The sequence below is a fragment of the Vidua macroura genome, chromosome 3, assembly GCF_024509145.1.
Source record: "Vidua macroura isolate BioBank_ID:100142 chromosome 3, ASM2450914v1, whole genome shotgun sequence".
NCBI classification, from domain to species: Eukaryota; Metazoa; Chordata; class Aves; order Passeriformes; family Viduidae; genus Vidua; species Vidua macroura.
This window is the reverse complement of record NC_071573.1, coordinates 31,781,035-31,801,566: the sequence shown is the minus strand read 5'-3', so window position 1 is coordinate 31,801,566 and position 20,532 is coordinate 31,781,035. Positions and strand designations below refer to the sequence as shown.

The window sequence follows — 20,532 nt, the reverse complement described above, 5'->3', positions numbered from 1 at the left end:
TTTTGAAAGAAAATGGGATGGCAGCCTTGGTTTAAATGAAATAATTGAAAGATCACACTGGGTAATGTAGTCCAGCTAGCAGCAGCATTTAATGTGACTTGAAACTTTTGTTCTCTCTCCTAGAACAGAGATAATGTGTAGAGATAATGGAGAGAGAAAGTGCTGCTGGCATGGCCAAGCCTCTCTTAAGGAAAACTTTCCTGAGACTGATAGGACCAGCTCCAGACCCCATGTCCAGCTTCATTAACCACTGCAGGCCCTTAAAGGTCACCCTGTGAGTGCTGCCATGAGGGCCAGCCAGAGCTGACACTCACGATAAGCTCATGCTTCTGATAAGATTTAGCTGCCACGCGAACATTCACACAAGAACCTAACCTGGAGTGTGAGACTAACAGGGCTCTTGAAGTCCTCCATGTGAAGAGCACACACCTCCTGCTCCTTGGGCAGCACCTGCGTGCTCTGGGCTTTCAGCAGTGCAGGAGCATGCCTGACGGTTTAACGCTGGCTTTGCCTCAAACAACCTTTCCATTTTTTTAAATCATTTCTGGCTATATGGGGTTCATTACACTCCTGCACTGCTCTTCCTTTTTATTGTATTACAGCACAGCATCAATGACAATGTTGAAGCACGCTGCTGCCAGGTATGTGAGATGTTCTGCCTTTCCTCAGAGACGATGGTGTTGCTCAGACGGAAAGAAGAACATGACAGCTTGGCAGCCTTTGTGTGCATTACAAGTTGTACCCATGCAAGTAGCACACAGAAGGTGTCACAGCAAATGCAGCCTGGATTGAGGATGACAGGCTGGGAAACAATTATCTGTAGCGTGGGCTGATGTCTGAAAAAGCCCCAGGTGTGGCAGTATTTAATCCACAGCCTTCTGCCCAGGAGTTTGCAGTGTAGAAGTCTCTGGAGCCTTCTCCATACCAGCCCAGCCTCCGAGTCTGCAACATTTCATTGCAAAGCCAGCTGGAGTTTAGAGGAGTAGTGTCCTATCTCCCCAAAAGTGGGGAGCTTCAATCCAAATGTAAGTTCAAAACCAGCCCCAGCAGAGATGCTGTAACATCTGTGCAGCTGCCCTAGCGATAAATCCAAGTGTCCATGCAGGCAGCAGGGCAGGCACGGCTCTATCGCTCAGAGATTTGCACCCTGCAATACCCGCAGTTCTCCCCACAGTAACACCAGGTCTCCTTGGCCACCGCCTTCCCCTCCCCGCCCTCCAGGCGTCACACACATGCTCACAGACCCACCGCTCACTTCTGTGTACCTCCTGTCCGCAGGACACCCGAGCAAAGGCAGCCAGGTGCAAAGCAAGGGGCGCAAGGGGCGCCGGACACAGCACAGGATCCTGGTGGAGGGAGGAGCCTCGTCCACCCCGCGGCTCCTGTGATGCTCTTGCTCCCCATTTCCCTCAACAGCCTGCCCCAAATTGCACTGCACAGAATTTCCCCGGGGATGGAGGATTAATGATGTCTGAAGTCCAAGTGCTGGAGGCTGGAGGGAAGCCAGGGTTAATGCTCTTCATTCTCAGGCAGCAACTAGCTCACTTTCTTCCCCGGCTCAGTGTGTGGCTGGATCATCGGCTTTGTTCCTCGTGGTGATAGTTGAGCTCCTGGCCTTCAGGCTGTGCCCTGCCCCGAGCTGGCTGGAGAGGACCTGGGGCTGAATACCAATGCCATTAAGGTAGATACTACACAGTCATGAGAAGGGAATGCCAGAGATCATGCCGGCTCATCCAGTTCTGACTCCAGCGACCCAGGGTGCTGTAGCCCAGCGCTGGTGAATGGCGAGTCTGTGCTTTTGCCTTTTTTCCTCCCCTTAAAGCTCTTTTGCCACAGATGTTTACACAAGTCAGAAGTGCCAGCCTACCCATGAGGTGATGGCAGAGATGCCTGGGTGACCTCAGACCTGGAGTCCTGCAGAGTAGTAGCAACACTCACTCACGTCTTCCTGGTGGATAACACATTGCCACTGCAGAGTCAAACAGGTCTCTTTTCCCCTCATCCATGGTCACCCTGTCTAGCCAGACAAACACATTTCAGAGTCCTTGCACCAGCAGCAGGTTCAACCGGAGCCTCAGGGACCACATCCCACCGTCCAACAGAGATGGTCAGCAGCAAATGCTTCATTCCCAGAGCCACTGCCATCTCAGTGGGTTATGAACTGAGAAGTCTGACACGAAGGTGGAAATCATTAGCATGGGTGACACCGTGGTCAGCAGCTCAGAACAGTTCACAGAGGGATTAAACCATATGATCATAGCGTTTCTCCAGGGAATGTGTTGGTCAGATGTCAGGAAGGGTCAGGGTTAAAATGTTTCACCTGGGCAGGAAGGGGATGGGAGGCAGCTCATCCCTTCCTGCACTACAGCTCCAGCTCACCCTTGCAGGCTCTGTCACCGCTGCGGCTCACGAGGAGAGTGTCACCTCCTGCTGGCAGGTAAGGTTCTAGGTTTTCTTTTTAAGAAACTGTTGGCTTAAACTCCGCAGCAGTTCAGGATGAAGCGCTGGCGGTGTAGGCTCTGCTCTGCCTGCTGATTCAGCCCAGCCCCTGGGGGAGCAAATAAAATCACGCAGGTAGCTGAGAAGAGCTGTTACTGTGTGTATGTTTATAGGAGCTGGGCACTGGATACTCACAGAAGCATGACAGACCTTTTCCCCTCCACTTTTAGATCTAAGAATAAATAAAAGGAAACACATGACTACTTCAATACTTGTATTTTATTTTTTCCTTGATTTTCAAAGCACACACAACTTGAAAAGTATCCCTAAATTGAAATAACTGCAATACAGAATCAGAAAAACAAACTGTTATTCACACAAGCAAACCTAAGTCCTAATGCTCCTGTTGATTCCAAGACTCTAAATTCTGCCTCAAACTGTGTTAAGCCCGTGGTTTAGGGGCCAAAAATATAAGCCTTTGAGTTTCAGATAATATTTTATGTACATGTAGATATGTATATGTACATGCAGTACATATGCACATAAATATGCTCCTTTGAGCTCTAGGAAATATTTTATGTACGTATATATATGTAAGCAATCAATATGTAGCTATCCAGTATGTAGACAATACACACATTTATTCATACACACTGTACATGTGTGCATGTGTGTGTGTACAGTTTATATACATGTAAGTGCTTCTGCTCTCCAGCTCACCATAAACATGGCTTGGGCAGACAAGGACCAAACCCAGCAGCCTAAGAATGAAAAGCTGAGCCCACGAATTTGTTCTTCACCTGGTGATAGGCACTCTTGTTTTGCCTGGAGCTGTTTGTAGTACTCCAGGGTGGGGGATGAAATAAACTCAGTGAAATTCAGCTGGCATCAAGGAGGCCCTGAGAAGCACTAGGCTCCTAAGGTACCCCTCACATACGTGAAATGCACACTCCTCTGGGCCCATCTACACGGACAGTGCCCCCAAGTGCACTCTCTCTGCAGGGCAGCAGGGCCCCAGTGCTGCTGGCCCTTGCAGGTCGGAACCCCCCAGGACCTTCATCCCTGGCCCCGGGGCTGGGGGCCAGGGTGGCTCTTGGCAGGACTGCAGGGAATGGATGACACTCCAGGCCACCCACTCGTCACACCAGTGCTGCGCCGTCCGTGATGCAGCTGCACCTCTCCACAATCATGTTGGGGAACTCGGCTGCCTCAATCTCGGTGTGGTTGCCCCTCTTGACGAGGTAGATGATGGGCAGCGCGGAGCTCCCCGCCACGGCGCAGGAGCGCTGCCCGGAGCCGGGGAGGCGCAGGGTGCGGGGCGGCTGCAGGCAGCTCCCGGAGCAGCGGTACGCCTGGAACCCCGCCGGCTCCAGGATCCAGTGCTGCGCCCACGGCAGCTCGCGGAAGCTGATGTAGTGCTTCTGCCGGCAGCAGGTGGATTTCCCCATCACCGCCTCCTCCCTGCAGTCCCCAGGGCTCCTGGACACCAAGGGAGAAACAGGAATGGGTGCTATAACTGGAAACTGGGAAGCGGGAGGAATCATCCCTGCTGCTAATAGCACAGGTGGGCTCTGAGACATGAAACCTGGGCCCTGCTCAGGGTTTGTTTGAATATTCAGACAACAGATATGGGAAGAGGAGAGGTGAGATTCAGCAGTAGTTTTCTAACTACTCCATTCACAGCTATTAAAAGCTGGTAAGAGCTGCCTACCCTGGGTTTGTCCCCCCAATAATTCAGGGATAATATTACACTAGAGACAGTACAGATTTAGGTTTCATACATACCCGTAGTCATCCAAACTGAGGGTGTAAAGCACCAGCTCAGGTTTGCCGAGGGCTTTATCCTTGGGGTCCTGCGAGGTGAAGTGCACAGCTTTGGCTATCTCCGAGGCATAGCTGCCCAGCCTTTCCCCTTCGATCCACACCTCCAGGAACATCGGCTCCCGCCTCTTGTTTCGCAGCCAGTAATGCACGGCCTGGGTCACATCAAAGCTCTTCCAGCCCGACTCACGAATAGGAATCAGCCTGCATGACAAGGGCTTGGCATTAGAAAAGCCCATCAGATAAATCCCGGGCTTGCAGCACTGTTATTGCAGCAGAATAATTTACTTCCTGTAGATTGTCACATGCCTTGATTACAAGATCATTTTTGCTCTGGGCAAGAACCCACAGTTAATTGCCACCTCAAAAAGAAACATGCAGATCTAACAGACTCTGAAGGGTCAGAAAAAACCTTCTCTACATGCTCATACAAAAAATTAGGTGGTGCAGGATCACGTGCAGCCTCAGTGTTGGTGATGACAGCTTGGTAAACACCAGGGTCCCACCTGCTCCTGTCTGAGCTGCATTAGGGCCATAAGTGTCTAGTCTAGTCTAATTCAACATTCAAGAGTCACAAAACTTCCACAGAGCTCACCATTACAGAATCAGATGCTTTTTGCATAATTTACTTGTTTTAATCACCTAATGAAATGGCCAGTGGAAAGAATATCAGCAGCCAGTAACCCATTTGAACTAGTGACAGAGAATTGAGCCAGGTGGGGGATTTTAGAGAGGAAGATGTAGCAGTACATGGCATAATTTCATAGATTATTTCAAAGAATCATCATATATTGGCATCTCAGTGTAATATCTGCTCTTAAAAGCTCATTCTGGGTTTAGAGGCCACATAACAAGGTTGTACAGATGTAAACCCCATCAGACTGAGCTGAGGCACAAACCATATGATACCCAAATGCACTCCAGAGGACCCAAACTCTGGAACTCCAGCAGAGGCCCCTTTCTTACCTGGAATCTATCAGGGATGTCCTGTTGGTACCATCGTGTTGCTGCTGCACCCAGTACACGCTGACTCTGGCGCTGGAGACAGGCCTGTGAGACTGCTTGGGAGGCAGGTTTGCTCTGTCCAGAGGCTTTTTGAAGAGTTTCAGTTCAGCCATTGTGACTTCGCTGTTTTTAGGTATTCTGCCCTCCATGTCAAACATCAGCTTCTGGCGTGTGGTTGTGTCTGAGTAGAGGACTTCCCCTGTCAAACCTGTGCAGTTGCGGGCAAAAAGGATGGCCTGTCACTGCTACCCTGCTGAGAAAAGCTACCACGTATCATGCACAATTATCATCACAACACACTCCTTCCATGCTCCCAGTGGAGCCCTTGTGGCAGAGACAGTGACTAAACACACCTTTTCTAATGCATACTTGAAGCAATGTCTTGCAAATGCCCTGATTATTCTCCTATGTCTGAGCTTCTGTAGCCTTTAGGAAGAACTAAATCTCTGGCATAATATGACCCCAAATTGAGCAGACCTCAAAAGGTGTGCACCTCTGTGCCAGTGCTGGGCATGAAAGCAGGAAACTGCACCACTTGGAATGAAAAAGTATTTTCATTTGCTGCCCGGGGTGTTGTCCTCTGTTGTCCTTTGAAAGCACAATAAGCTCTAAGTACCCTTGTACAGCCACTATTGTATCTGTATGGCTATTTTCCTCCTTGGTAATTTTTCCAAAAAAACCCCATCCTAAACAAAAAAGAGATGAGTGAGAGTGAAACATCCTCCAAGGGGGTGTGATTCCTATTAGAGGGCTTGCTGTAGATTTCATCCAAAAACCTACATGCCCTGCACTTCTTTTTCCCCCCCCCCACCTGCCAAGAGTGTTCCCAGGGTGCCAAGGCTTTTATCAAGCTCCAGCAGCATCTTGTCCTTTGGAAGGACTGCGGGACTCCCTCTCCAGGTGCAAAGGGTGCTCTTTACGATGCTGTTGCAAGCACCTCCTCTGCCCAGCTGAGCTCTGGAGCCAAACCCGACCCTCATTCCCCTTTTCCCTCGGGGGTTTGCCTCTACCCATCCTGCGGCCGGCCGGGAGAGCCCTGGCAGATCCCGCTGGCGGCAGCAGGATGCTCGGGATGCTCCCAGCAGCAGAAACGTTACCTGTGTGTCCCGGGGTCCCCCTGAGGATGCCAGCCAGGCTCGGCAGAGCTCGGCGCTTCACCCTCTGGCGCTTCAGCATGGACACGTACTTGTTCTTGACGTGGTCTGGGATAACCAGGTCCACCAAGTCTCTCGTATGAAGTTTAGGGACCTCGGACAGCCCCAGCTGCTTCAGCACCACCTCCTTGAACCGCTCCTGGGTAAACGCTTGGACCGTGAGGATGAGGCAGAGCACGCAGAGCATCCAGGCACACCTCAGGTCCATCCTCCTCCGGCAGAGATGCAGTTCCCGGCCCGGCAGGGATAAGGGGGGGATCTCCCTGGGGCTGCTTTCGGCAGAGATGTGCTGGCAGGCTGCCCGAGCTGGATGGAGGTCCCCGGTGCTGGGGTTTTATAGCCAGCCTCGTCCCACTGGCACAACAAATTTCACAAGTGGGGATGAAGCAAAGGACTTAAAAGGATCACTCCCCTGTTGGTAGAGACATGCCAGTTTAACACCTTCATCCACTGCAAAGTTAATACAAGAAGGTTTAGGGGGCTTCTAGATTCCATCACGGGGAAGAAATTTCCTTTTTTCTTTTTTAATTCCCTGTAAATATTTGCCCAGAAGCCCCCTGAGCAATCAGTGTCCCCTGTTCAGCCTTGCTAGGGAGGAAGCACAACTGCAGAATACATTGCTTTATGTACTACACCATAAAATTCCTAAAGACAGCATCAATCTTTACTGCAGAGAACTTGCCAATAACAATCAGGAGAAGCTTTAGGTTTAGCTGGAAGTCCATTTTTATGGCAAGCATTGAAAAATCATTTAAATCTTTGGGGGGGGGGGCTAGGTTCCACTTTGATCTCTGAATATTTGTATCAAGTGTATGAATCAGGGCAGTGAATCACAGCAGTTGAATGATTTATGGGGTTTTACTCTGCTTCTGAATCACAGAAGGTGGAAGATGTACGGGTGTGACATTTTAGAAAAACATCTCCCATCACTCTTTATGGATTCCTGTGGGTTTCATAATACTCATGCTTAGAAGAAGAGGGCTTTATGTAAAGGCAGATCAAACCACTGCACTATTCCCCAGCATAGATGAAGAATATCAGTATTTTGAATGCTGTTAACATCCACAATAGAGCACTGACTCTGGAGAGTGAAGCTGATCTGAAGGCTGGGGTGAGGAGGTTGGATGTTTACCTTGTAACATTTAAACTGGAAACTTACACCCTTCTCTTCCCTGGCCTTTGCTGGTATAAGATGTGGAAATCTATTTTTGGCACCAATCCCAGGAGAACTGAATTGAAGAAATAAAATGTGATTGATAAAAGCATGAAGGAGCATGGCATTTTGGGCAGAGTCTCATCCTCTCCAGCAGGCACATACCTGAGCCTACATACAAATGTCTTCAGCATCAAGACCCTTTGGATTTTATATGCCTCTGTAAATGATTTAAAATTGGTGCAGTTTCACCCAATGCCCAGGCTGAATGGTGTGCCCTGAGGACAGTCTGGCTGGAGGATGTGATGTAATGAACTTGTACAAAATCACCCCGTTGTGGCTCATCCCTCATTAAAACAAGTGTCAGCTGAGTGAGGCAGCCTGTTTTGTACTCAGGGGAAGGCAATAAAGCCGTCTGAAAGAGCCCCACTCAACATTTCTGTTACTGCTCACTTTGTCTTTACAACCTTTTAAGAAACTTGTCTTCTTAAGCATGATAAAGCCTCTGCTAGATGTTAAAAGGGCACCTTATTTAGCTAAATTGAGTTTTAAGACTAAAATGGAACAGACTACAAAGTAACAGCCTGTGCATGACCCAAGGCAGTGCATTCTTTAATCCTGCACTTTGTGTAGCATCTTTCTCCGGAGATGAATTTTAGACATGCATTTGTATATTACTTCAAAATACATCCATTCCCAGGACACAAACAACAGTGAAAAATATCCACTTCATTTGTCAGCTTAAAGTTCAGCTCATGTCAAATACTCCTGCGTTTGCGAATAAAAGGGAAGGTTTTTTTCCTGAAGCTTTTGTGACCCCTCATCCCTTTAGGAAAGCTCCATACACTCAGCTCTTCCCTCAGGACTGTCTCTCCAGCCAAATGGCACATTACTGATTCCATGAGGCTGGGGCAAAAGAGCTGGTCACACAATGGGCTGTGTCAGAGGCTTGGAAACCACCTGGGCAATTTTCAGATGGCTGACAAAGCTTTCTGCACCTGGGCTCTCTAAATGTTGGCCAGCTCAGTTCCAGCAGGGAATTTGTTAAGTTTATATGGTCACCTGGATAAAACTGCAGTCCATGGATTTGTAATGGTCTCTCTCTTATGGCAGACGACATGATCCCATAATTATTTATCCATCAATTAGTCTTTGCTCCAGAGAGTGGTCCTGCTCTGCAGTGAGTGTTCTTCAAAAGACCACGACAACATGAAATTAAAATGTCTGATTGCTCCAGCAGCACCCAGCTTCCCTGTATCCGGATGTGATTTCTCCTGTGGCTGATGCCAAATCCACCAGGACTCTCCACTGTCCAATGTGTATTGGAAGGTGATTTATGGGCTTCACGCCCAAAATAAAATTATTGACCAAACCCACTTGAAGCTCAACTAAGAAGAAAACAGAGGATGTATATTGGAGGCTTTTCACAGGAGAGTGATTATCTGGTCCAGTTGGAGGATTTGCCATTCCCCCTTTGTCGTGCAAACAAGAAAAAGTCAGGAATTTTATAATAGCTCTTTCTGTGTAATGTGTATTAGAACCTGCATGGCACTTTTGAAATGTCAAACAGAGGATTCAAAGAGGCTGCAAGGGGTGAAGTATGAGCAACTCCCAGCTTTAATAAAAGCCAGTACTTAGTGGAGAGAGAATCTCTATATTTGAGCTTTTAATTTTGTTACAAGCACTTCTGTAAGACATTTGCTGTGCACATCCATGCAATGACTTTTGGCAAGTAAATCCAGTGGGATCAAAGAGAAAATGTAATAGGCTTGCTCTAATTATGTCGCTATTATCCTGGGAAACAAGAATGTTTGAAATGTATTTGCAGTATTGAGGGTCTGAATATTAAACTTTTGAAGATTTCAGTTGCCATGGACATAACCCTTTTGTATTACAGCTGGGCCCATATTAAAACAGCCCTTGCTTGAGTGATGTGAAAGGCAACTTCTGTGGGCCAGTACAGCTCCCCAGAGTTTGCTCCCCAAGGCCTCAGCTTGGTCTGCGAGTATCTGGCATGGAAAAGTTTCCAGAAGGTAAGGCCTGATAACACAAGACATCTGGGTGTCTCCCAGAGCTAGACTGAAAACAGCAGAACCACTCAATGCAGTTATGTTGATCTTTCTGATGGTTGGGATTTGTTGCAAAAATTTGGCCTTGTTAATTTTTGTGACAAAAGGCTTTGTGCTCAATCAGGTATCACTTGACTTACCTGCCTCTTATGCATTCCCTTCCTCCTTCTACTGGGTATAAAGTCATAAAAGGGACTTTAGATCTGTGTTGTGAGCTCTGGCTAACTTGACTCTGGGAAATAGAACTTCATGTCCCATGTCTGAGATGAATTATGGTTGCTCTGAGTGCACAGATCTCATTCCAAAGATGCTGCAACCTCAGCCTTAGTCCTTAGTTCTTACTCTTCTGCCAGGAGCCAGTTGCAGTAGCAACTTCTGTGATCCAAACTATGATGAGCTATACAGAAATTGTCCAGCTCATTTAATCTAGGCAAGGACATGAGAGTGGTTTTCCTCATCACCAGTACAGACCAGACTGAACTGGCCATCTCCAATGGAAATATCTGAAAGATCACATCCTATTGGGCTCTTCTCTTCTGGTGCTGTGTATCTCTGATTGCACTGACATAAACACATCTTCCATAGGCAGCTTCTGCTTTTACTCATGAGCTTGTTTTGGTCAGATGGCCAGGACAAAAGGCTGTCTGTCTGAGGAGGAATGGATAAAATGTCCAAAGTCCCCCCAGGTCCTTGGTCAGCTGATGTCAGCTGGCTCGCTCACAGGGGTTTGTGTTGGCAGCATTTGCAAAGTGCCAGTGTTCTGGCAGAAAGGAGATCTTCAAGTTGTTTGTTTTGGTTTTTTTTGGTTTTTTTTTGTTTTTTTTTTTTTTTTTTTTAACAGAAAAGCAAACACAACTGTTTAAATACAGCATTTTCTATGCCTTCAGCAGCCTCCTCCCCACTGCCCCAGTCTGTTCCTTGTTTGCAGCCGGAGAAGCAGGACTCGTCACCGCTCTGATGGCTGCAGCATAGGCTGCTGGCAAAAACACTGACATTTAGCTAATGAAGTTGAATCAGATAAATAAGCATACAGCCCCGAATTGCTTGCTTTACACCACAGTCCACTTCATTAAGGAATGTCCTAATTACTGAGAAATAGCTGAATTCTGTAGGAGCACCACTTAATTTCTAATCAGAACCCATTTATTGGCCTAGTTAAAATGCTGCTTTTTCCTTGCAACTGTATTTACAGTGTAGACGTTTATCAGCTTTTTTTAAAAGTACATTTCTTCTGCCTTAATGTGCAGATTCAATGTCCCATAGCCTTTACTGATTCTGGGCCAAGTTTGTGTGGCAATTTGCATTCCAAAAACTGAGTGATGTCCCCATTTTCCTGTGATGCTAATACAGTTGGAATACTCTTCATACTGCATCTGTGGCACTAAGTAACCTGGCTTAATTATGGATTGTATTTCCTGCAGTTAATTTTAGCTCTAATAAGTTTTGCTTCACTGAACAGACTGTCCTCTTTTGCTAAGAAAGAGAGAAAATGAATAATTTTTCCCCAACTCAGATAGAGAAAGAATAACACTATAATCTAGCAGCTGTAATTTATTTCTATTGCCAGGAGAAGCTGTAAAGGCAGAAAGATTATGAAGTATGTGTTAATGCAAGTTGAATAATTTGCATTACTAACTTTGCTGGAAAATATTTTTTTTCTGCAGGCCAAAAATAAAGATGAAAGGCTAAGATGAGTGAGACCTAAAAAGCAACTTCTGCTAAAAATGATGAGCTGTTGTGCAAAATAGTCGTTTGCTAGTGGAGTGCAAAAAAACTCTATAAAGGCCTGTTATTTGCACAGAAAATTACAAAATCCAATGAGAGATTGTAGAAGGCAAAATTAAGTGATAATACACACACACAGATGACAAGACAGAATTGATAGTTTAGACTTCTCTAATCTGGTACATCAGAAAGAGTGAGGAGCAGCTGCCCAGAGGCTTCTGCTAGTCCTCACTGAGCTATTAAAAATTAGCTTGGGCAGTGCCTTAGCAAATCTACTGATTGACAAAAAGATACCTGCAACAACAGGAAAATGAGCTAAACTACTCATGTGGTTGTTTTCCATCTGTAACATCTGCTGCTGAAGTGATTCTGGGGCTATTGCATGTCAGTGGGTTTTACACCATGGAATTTAGATGTATTCAGTTTCAAAAATAATTACTTGCACATGGCTTTTGACCTTGATGTTAACAGCACACTAGGGTTATGATCAAAAGGATGGTGAGGTAGAATTCTGAATGGGCCCAGCAACAGCACCAGGCCTGTCTATCTGAGCTCTGGGTGAGCTGGGCCCATATAGGGAGAGCATGTCTGAGAGGCTTCCAGGAAGCTGGGAGTTTCAAGAGGTGCAAAACCATCTTGGAAATGATGATCTGGATCAGACTATAGTCCCTCATCCTGATGCTTGATGTTCATTCTTTTTAAACAGAAAGAGGCTGTTAGCATTGCACTGAACTTTTGCAGGAAGCTTTTCTTTGTCTTCAGAGTGCTGATGCCTGTTCAGAGAATGGTTTTAAAGGCCTGTAGATTATTTTAAATGCATTTTAAAAGATTTTAGATCTGTTAAAAAAATGTCAAATCATTAATTCATTTTTAAAATCTAGTGAGCTGGTTACTGTTAATGGTGATTTATTATTTATCCTCTTCATTCCATTCCCCTTCTATCTAGAGTATTTTGTTCTACCTTTGAGAATTGCACAGGAACAAATATCAAAATAGCCCCCTAATTTTCTTTTTTTTTTTTCAAATAATGCTGCAATGTTCAGAAAGGAGGGTGTGTGAACAGACTGCTCCTACTCAAGCAGTTTTCACTTAAATATTTATATTGTCATGGTATTGATTTCTAACAGTTTTGAATGTTATTACTATTTAATTTAAAAGAATTCAGAAGAAAAGAACTGAAAAATGACTGTTCTTTGTGTATTTGACTCCAAAACAGAACAGAAAAGGGTATTTTACTTCATGGCACAGGAAATTATATAATTTCCTGCCATGCACTCATATCTATGTAAAGAAGGAGTATAAGGTCTCGGATATAACACGGCCCCTAAAAGAGCAAAAAATAAAGCTCTGTGACCTGATTGGTTTTAATCCTTTTAGCATTCATACTGCAGCACCATGGGAGATGCATCATGGTCATTTGATTTTAAAAGGGAATTTAGCCACACTTGGTCAGGTCACTTGAAGCGTGAAACACAAACTTCAGTTGTTTGTTTTTTTTCTTTTTTCCTTTTCTTACCTTACCATTTGCTTATTCAAAACCATTAATCCAGGAATGGCCAACATTTCCACATAGCAACCAAATGCATTTCTGAACATCAATTTTGGCTTTGACATGTGATTCTGCAGGAAATGCTATGCATTTGAAGCTGGCATCTGTCAGCTTTCCAGGCTGAATAACTAAAGATATGGTGACTAAAATTTATTTTATCTATGCAGCATGGCTCTTAGCTTTAGCTAAGTTGCCAGTGCAGAACTCAGCATCTTTTGACAAATCATACATGTGGAGAAGATTTTTCAAAGGTACAAGAAAGAATTTAGGGCCTATTTTTCATTGAGCAAAACTTGGGTTCTTACTCCCTTTTCTCTGCTTTGATTCTAAAACAGAGCAAGGAATATTTTACCCTGTGACAGCAAAACCAGAAATAATTACTGCAATTTGAACAGAGACATAGATGACCTGAGAATTAATTTTAAATGCTTGATGATTTTGACCAGATTTGTTGGAAAACTTCTAAGGCAGACTACAAGAAAACAATGTTCTCAAGGAAGTTCAATTTCTGCAAATCTGGTAGGAAGAATCTGAAAATCATTATGTGAAGCAGACTTGGAAAATTGGCTCTTAAAACTCCTTGAAAGCTTCACTGTTTGATTTGTTTTCAGTCTCTTGTGGTAGGAAAGCTTACCTCTGGCCTTCACCGTGTTCCCAGGCTGGTAAACTGTTGAACACTTGCTGTCCTAAATGAGAAAATGCTGTGATTCATAAAAGGATGTGAAAATATACTATTGCTTGGGTTGCCTTGAAACTGATCTAGAAACCACAGCAATAACAGAACACAGTTGTCTTGTTTCCTAAGTGGATGGGAATTGGTTCCTTAACACAATTTCTTGTCCACTGAGAAATGCTCTTATTATGATAATTTGAATAGTAAGTTCAAGTTCTTACATTGATGTATGAAACTCTTCTAATCTTCACAGGAATTATGGTGCAAAGGAATGACAATCACCCTGGCTCACTGTTGCCCAAGGCAGTTGGCAATTTAGGGCCCTAAATCTCAGGTCTGCTCATGGCAGGGCTCTGCATGCAGCACCTGTTCTCTTAGCTGTGCCTGTACAGCCCCAGGAACTGACCCAGACAGGGTGTAAAAGAAAAGGTACACCACTTTGTGAAGGCAGGAATAGTTTGCCTAGGTGTTCCCATGTAACAGGTCCTTTCTTCCATCCTGGAATTCATCTCATTCCAGAAACCATACCACTTCACAGGACCTGCTCTTAACTTCTCCCACATTAATTCTGACCACTCACTCTATCATTATCTGATATATAACCTGAATATATAAACATCTACTTCAGTGAATCTAAATATAAACATCTGCTTTACTGAAACTGCACATAATATCAGTAGGAAAGGAGAGCTGAAAACATCTGGGCTCTCTTCCCAGTTCTGTCCCTGAGTCAGGATTATGACCTTGAGCAAATTGCCTTGGCCAAAATTTTCAAGTCCGTATTTAGACACCAAAATAAATAAGCTGATTTTCAAAGGCACCACAGCTTCTACCAACCAAATTTAATCAGCAATAGACTCTAACGATTACTGTACTTAAAGTATCTCAGTAAAACAAGCCATGTCTCTCTTGCCATGTTACAGGGAAGAAAGTTCTTTATTGATCCATAGATCACCTGTGTGTTTAAGGTGCTCAGCTTGCTGTGACTACATTACTTTCCCTTTTTACACAGATTAGGCCACACTCCCACTCATGAGGCAATGTCAAACATGCCCAGTCCAGCTGGGAGATGTGAGGAAATATCTTTATATATCCTTTGCATACATTTGAAAGGAGAAAGATGAAGCAGAAAGAAAAGTGATTTAGAGAGAGTAAAATAATCACAGGAAAGGAAATATGAGAAAGGATGAATGGGGTGAGGAAATAAAGTACTACAAAAAGAGGAAGGAAAGAGTGGACAGGGAGGGACAAGAATGGGAAAATCAGAAAGTATGGTGATAACATGTCCAACAGGTAATCAGACACTAAGAAATTGACAGATTTAGGCAACTCTGCTTCCCTAAAGTGGAGCTGCCAGAAAGAACACAGCAAGGATCCATGTGCCTGTGGTGTGCCTCAGGCAGCAGTCATGCACTTGGAACTGGCTGGATGCTGCTGCTCCCCACCATTTCCAGTCATGCTCTACTAAAGCCATGCTCCCCCAGCTTCAGAGGGTTCCTTGCTGGAAAAGGCCTCACTGCCCTTGGTCGTGGCTGTTTGCCACGGCCACAGCTCTTCACATCTTCCTGCTTAAGCCACTTTGCATCCTGACACCAAATCACCCCAGCCACTCGCCCCTTGCATCCCTGGCACCTGACCCCCTGCTTGGGCTCACCAGGATCATCCTGCTGTCATTAGTGGCCCCCTGTGCTCGCCTGCTCTGTCTGCAAAGGAGCCAAGTCGCTGCTGCTGTGGAAATTGTAACTCAGACCTTGCCAGCTCTTTGAAATCCTCACAGTTTGGACACTGAATTCTTTTCATCTGTAAATCCAGAAGTGGGAAGGGGGAATTCTTGCCCAACAAAAAAAAAAAAAAAAAAAAAAAAAAAAAAAAAAAAAAATATATATATATATATATATATATATATATATATATATATATATATATATATACTGCTCATTATAGAAGTCCTTTAAAAAACTATTTAATCTATAAATTTATAAATGATCAAGCAGCATGTTTGATGCTGACATTTTAAGGGAAATCAAGCCAGTAAAATAGGAAGTGTTGTGCCAAGGCCTTGGAAAAGGATTCTTAGGTCTAAAAACTGGGAATCTCACTGGACTCTCTGCAGCTAGAACATGGATACAGCAGATCAACCATGAGCAGTTTCTTCAAAGCTGTCAAACTGAGTGGTGTTTCGAAAGAAAAAAAAATAAAAGGGAAAAACTAGTGTTCCTCTTCTGACCTATTTGGATTAAAACCAGGATTTCAGAGCTTGATTCATAAAAATTTACTCTCAATTCAAGGCTGCAGCAAACCCAGCTGAATTGACCCACCAATGGTTTAGACTGCAAGATCTCCTAGTGCGTTTTGTGGCTCCTGCACAACCAACCACTTATCTTTGTGCTCCAGGGAAAGCAGAACCTGAGGCAAGGATGCTAAATTCTGTCCAGGGCTCACCTCAGTACTGCTGCAACAGGAATCACTGTGTACAGTGAGGACACTGTGGAGCACAGAGGCTCTTGAGGACACTGGAGTTGTTCAGGAAAACTAATGTGTACTGTACCTGGGAATGGGAAAACTTTACAAGCTCAGAGTGGTTTGAAATTTCATACTGGCAACAAGCACACCTGGTGCCCAATAAATCCAATGGCTCACATGGCCAGCTGTTCTCCTCTTCAGTGGGACAAACCAGATTGTGCCAGATGGTTTCTCCATCTCCCTCTCTCTCTTAGGGAGCTGCCTTAATTATAGTCAATGCTGTGCCACCTATGCATTAAGTCCCTTCAGGTTCCATACCCATGCGGTTCATGCAGGGATAAGCATTAACATAATGTGTACATTCAGGAAACAATGAAGTCACCCACATTGCAGGCCACCTTGCCCTAGTTTTGTACCGAAGTGTGTCACACCAACAGTAGTTGCATTGTGACAGGCTAACAATAAACCTAACAATCCTATATATCAGCAAGGGATTCTCCACACCTGCAACTACTCAAAAAAAAACAAGGTTTAAAACCTCACCCTGCCCAGAGGTGAGTGATGAAGAAGCTCATGGATTCACCACTTCATAAATCAAGTTTATGCAAAGTATGTTGCAATAAGCCTACTTTTCCCTCCTATACTTTTCAGCATTGCTATTTTAGATTGAAGTTTCCTGTGTGTTTTAATAAAATTCCAGTTTTCATCCAAGTATAACTTGATGAAGATGACAAGAAAAATGAATCATGCTCAAGTATCAATACCAATGCTACATTCACCATTTCCTATCTGACATAAAATGTAAAAGAAAAGAAAAGCAAATTTCTATCATATATCACTAGATATATTTGGTTAAATACGTTGTATAATAATCTGTTCTATTGATTCATAAAAATCCATTCCAACTTTAATGCAAGGCAATTTCAAAGACAACATATTACCTATGAATGAGAAGCAGCATGCCAAAATTAAAAAGAATAGAGAGAAAATAAAGGTAAATTGTCAATTAAAATCAAGAGTTGCTGCTTGCTGATTTGTATTATGACATTTAAACCCATGTATCTGTCTAGATTTTTCTACTTGTTTGTTTATATTATAAACATTTTAATGCTCAGACCTTTCAAAGGAAAATCCCATAACACCCACACTGCGTCCTGTGGTGTATTGAGGCTCGTAAACAGGTTGCCAGATGAAGGCAAAGATTAAAAGATAGCAAAGGGCTGCCAGGCTGGAAGCCTGAATTAAATCCATTAAGGTATATTTGAATAGGCAGATAAGTAGGGAACTGCAAGCTGGGCTGATGGGTTTCTTCAGAGAGAAGAAACCACGGCGAGAGCTGCCACGCATGGCAAAGCTCAGGCCACCTGCTACTCACCTCCAGAGACTATTGAAGTCCTGTTGGGAGTTCACCCATCAAGGGACATCCTGCTGTGATAAATCAAACTAAAGTGACAAGGGAATTCTCCAGCCATAAGGTCATTTAATAAAGTAAGGGAAGAGTTACTCGTGGAAGTGTAAATACCCTGCACACTTGTTCAACCTGGTGCTAAAGAGCTGTTGAAGTGGATATGGAGGATGCAAAATAAAAGAAAGATGGAAGGATTTCAGAGTCTCTTGACCTGCTCCCTAGGTCTTGAGGGTGGTTTTCCATCTGCTCTAGCAACATAATTAAACGTTTGTGAACTAATGACAGTATGTGGCTTTTGTCACCAAAAGAACAGACAGTGGTAAACAAAACCCTATTTACAAGAGGTAGGGAGGAGGGAAATGTGACTCTGCTGTTGAAATTAGAGATAAACAAAATCACACCACTTAGCTAAAGAGCCTGTCTAGACAGAGGAAGAACAAAAACAAACAACAAAAGCTCGATGTTATTCTTGTGACAGAGAGAGAGGGAAAAATTATTTTGTAGCTAGGCAAAAGTCATCACACTGAAGAATGTCAAGACTACAATGTTGAGATTACTGAATATTACCTATTTTACACTACAGAGTAAAATAATCTAACCAAAGCAAAGCCTTCCTAAATTTGAAAAACCTGGCAAGAATCAAGAGTATGAACAGGTTAGGAAATCACCCAAGCAGATTTTGGTCCTAGAAGTGCAAGAGCTGCAAGCATACACTGAGATTTCACCTACATGGTACATCTACTTCATTTAAAAGAAAGTGGTAATAATTATTCCACTGTGAAATCCTGTTTTGAAATAAGTTGTCCACAGGAAAAGTTGTTCCAGAAAAGACAGGATGGAACAATAACTCTACGACACTCATGCCAAACAACTTTCCCACCAACACAGCCCTAGAGAGGAGAGGGAGTGTTTAAAAGTAAAACTAACATCCTTCAACAACAGTGAGATTTCTTTATTCCAGCAGTGAATCTGAACCACTCTGAGCTGAGAACTTTAATGTAATTTTCTAACTAGCATAATTGTTACAGCCAATTTAAAATCACAGATTATCTACAATGCATCTTCTAGGTAAGTGATGAAATTCTGTCTTGAAATGTCTCTCAGTGACTGCAGATAACCAGGACTTTGCCCTTCTTGTGGGAGAAGGCAGATAGCACACGTACAGCCAGATGCTGCTCTCCACTGAGCAGGCACTCCTGGAAAGTGAAACAAGGATTTGGCAGAGTAAAACAATTGTGGATGAATAAAGTGGCAGGGAGCAGGACAGCAGCTATGCATGCAGGACCCTAAGTAATCCATGGAGTCTGAATACATGGGAATGCAAGGAGTTAAAGATGGAGAGGCAGGATCAGGACTGTCAGATGGAGCAGATAGAGGCTTCTTGGCAGCTGGGACAGGAATTCCTTTTAAACATAAAAGTCAGCAGATAACCAAGGTTTTGATCAATGTAACATCAGACTGAACCTTGCAATGCCCTAATTATTTTTGATTGGTTTTAGAGTGGGTTGTTGTTCTAAGACATCACTGCTGCTTCAGGTAGGGGTGCAAACCTTTGAAAACAAGTGGTCCCTGGTTCCCTCTGAACAGGCACATTTTCATCATTACCATAATCTTCTTCTTCCTCATATGCCTGCTGCTCATTGAGGTCAGTCATGCCAGTCAGGGGCAAAGGATGAAGGCACAGGAGGATGAGGAGGGTTGGCAATGCTGGGTATCAAATGTTTGTGAGGGAACACTAAAATAAAGGGTAGAGAAGAGGTGGACAGCAGGGACCTGCTGTACAGTGTTTCTGGCCTGTTGTCTGGAAGCAATGAACTCCTTAAAGGATAGGATGTCCTTGTGGATATCTGGGAATTGGTCTCATCCCAGCTCTATCATAGACTCATTAACCTAAACTCCCTAGGTCTTGGAGCTTTTTCCAATTCCCAACATGTGAGTTGTGTGTGGAGACAAGGGGCTATGCATATTTCATGGAAGGTTCATACTACTACCATTAATTTGTTAATTTATTTCAGAGCTACCTGTCAAACGAGGTTTAGCCAGCAGATTAATGAAGATGTTTCTCCCCTCTACTCTGCCCTCATGAGACCCCACCCGGAGTGCTGAGTCTGGCTCTGGGCCCCCAGAACAAGAAAGATGTGGGCCTCCAAGATGTTGGAGTAAGTCCAGAGGAGACCATGAAGATGCTCAAAGGGCTGGAGCACCTCTGCTACTTAAGACAGGCTGAGAGAGATGGGATTATTCAGCCTGGAGGAGAGAAAAGCTCCTGGGAGATCTTAGAGCTACTTAAGACAGGCTGAGAGAGATGGGATTATTCAGCCTGGAGGAGAGAAAAGCTCCTGGGAGATCTTAGAGCACCTTCCAGTACCTGAAGGGGGCTACACAAGGGTTGGAGAGGGACTTTCTACACAGGCATAGAAGGAATTTTGCAAGGGCATGTAGCGATAGGACAAGGGGTAATGGATTCAAATGAAAGAGACTAGGTTTAGATTAGATAACAGGAAAAATTTCTTCACTCTGAGGGTGGTGAGGCACTGGCAGAGGTTTCCCAGGGAAGCTGCGGATGTCCCATCCCCGGAAGTGTTCAAGAGCAGGCTGGATGGAGCTCTGAACAACCTGCTCTTGTGGAAGGTGTTCCTGCCCGTGGTGGGGGCTGGAAATAGATGATATTTCAGGTCCCTTCCAAACCATGTATTCCATGATTCTGTGATCTCAGTGTATGGCCTGCCCCACTTCCACCTGCGTGCTTGCCCACTTCACCAGACCTGAAATGGTGAAGTCTCTATGGAAATCACATCTCACATTTCTCCAGGATCGGTTTTTTTCCTGTGCTATAAAACGCTCTGCTCGGTTCTGCTTTTAGACACTGGTGGGCGCTATAAGGTCTGCCCGGAACCTTCTCCTCCCCAGGCTGGGCAGAAGCAGCAGCTTTCCCTCGGTGATTTGAGGGTCCGCTCCCTGAGGGAGGCGCGGGGGCGGCCCTGTCCCGGCCGGAGTGGCCCTGTCCCGTTCGGAGCGGCCCTCTCCCGGCGGGGGCGGCCCTTTCCCAGCCGGAGTGGCCTGTGGGGGAGCG

General features: G+C 44.7%; 1 protein-coding gene and 1 long non-coding RNA gene across 2 annotated transcripts; both read right to left on the bottom strand.

The window, feature by feature from the left end:
* Positions 1 to 2,734: 2,734 nt before the first annotated feature.
* On the bottom strand, positions 2,735 to 7,358 carry LOC128805130 (left-right determination factor 2-like). The gene is made up of 4 exons (XM_053973632.1): positions 6,363 to 7,358; positions 5,227 to 5,473; positions 4,225 to 4,464; positions 2,735 to 3,918 (listed from the first exon to the last, which is right to left on the bottom strand). Exons 1-4 carry the CDS (start codon positions 6,625 to 6,627, stop codon positions 3,579 to 3,581), a joined length of 1,092 nt encoding a protein of 363 aa, XP_053829607.1. The 5' UTR covers positions 6,628 to 7,358; the 3' UTR covers positions 2,735 to 3,578.
* Positions 7,359 to 10,540: 3,182 nt separating this feature from the next.
* LOC128805282 (uncharacterized) lies at positions 10,541 to 20,516 on the bottom strand. Its single transcript, XR_008436364.1, has 4 exons — positions 20,225 to 20,516; positions 15,243 to 15,388; positions 13,550 to 13,601; positions 10,541 to 12,139 (listed from the first exon to the last, which is right to left on the bottom strand). It is a non-coding gene; the product is annotated as an uncharacterized LOC128805282 (long non-coding RNA).
* Positions 20,517 to 20,532: the final 16 nt, after the last annotated feature.

Coding starts and splice junctions, on each gene's coding strand:
- LOC128805130 (XM_053973632.1), bottom strand. CDS start 6,627: ATGGACCTGAGGTGTGCCTGGATGCTCTGCGTGCTCTGCCTCATCCTC. Junction 5,474..6,362: donor GGGGACCCCGGGACACACAG/GTAACGTTTCTG, acceptor GCAACTGCACAG/GTTTGACAGGGGAAGTCCTC. Junction 4,465..5,226: donor ACATCCCTGATAGATTCCAG/GTAAGAAAGGGG, acceptor CTTGTCATGCAG/GCTGATTCCTATTCGTGAGT.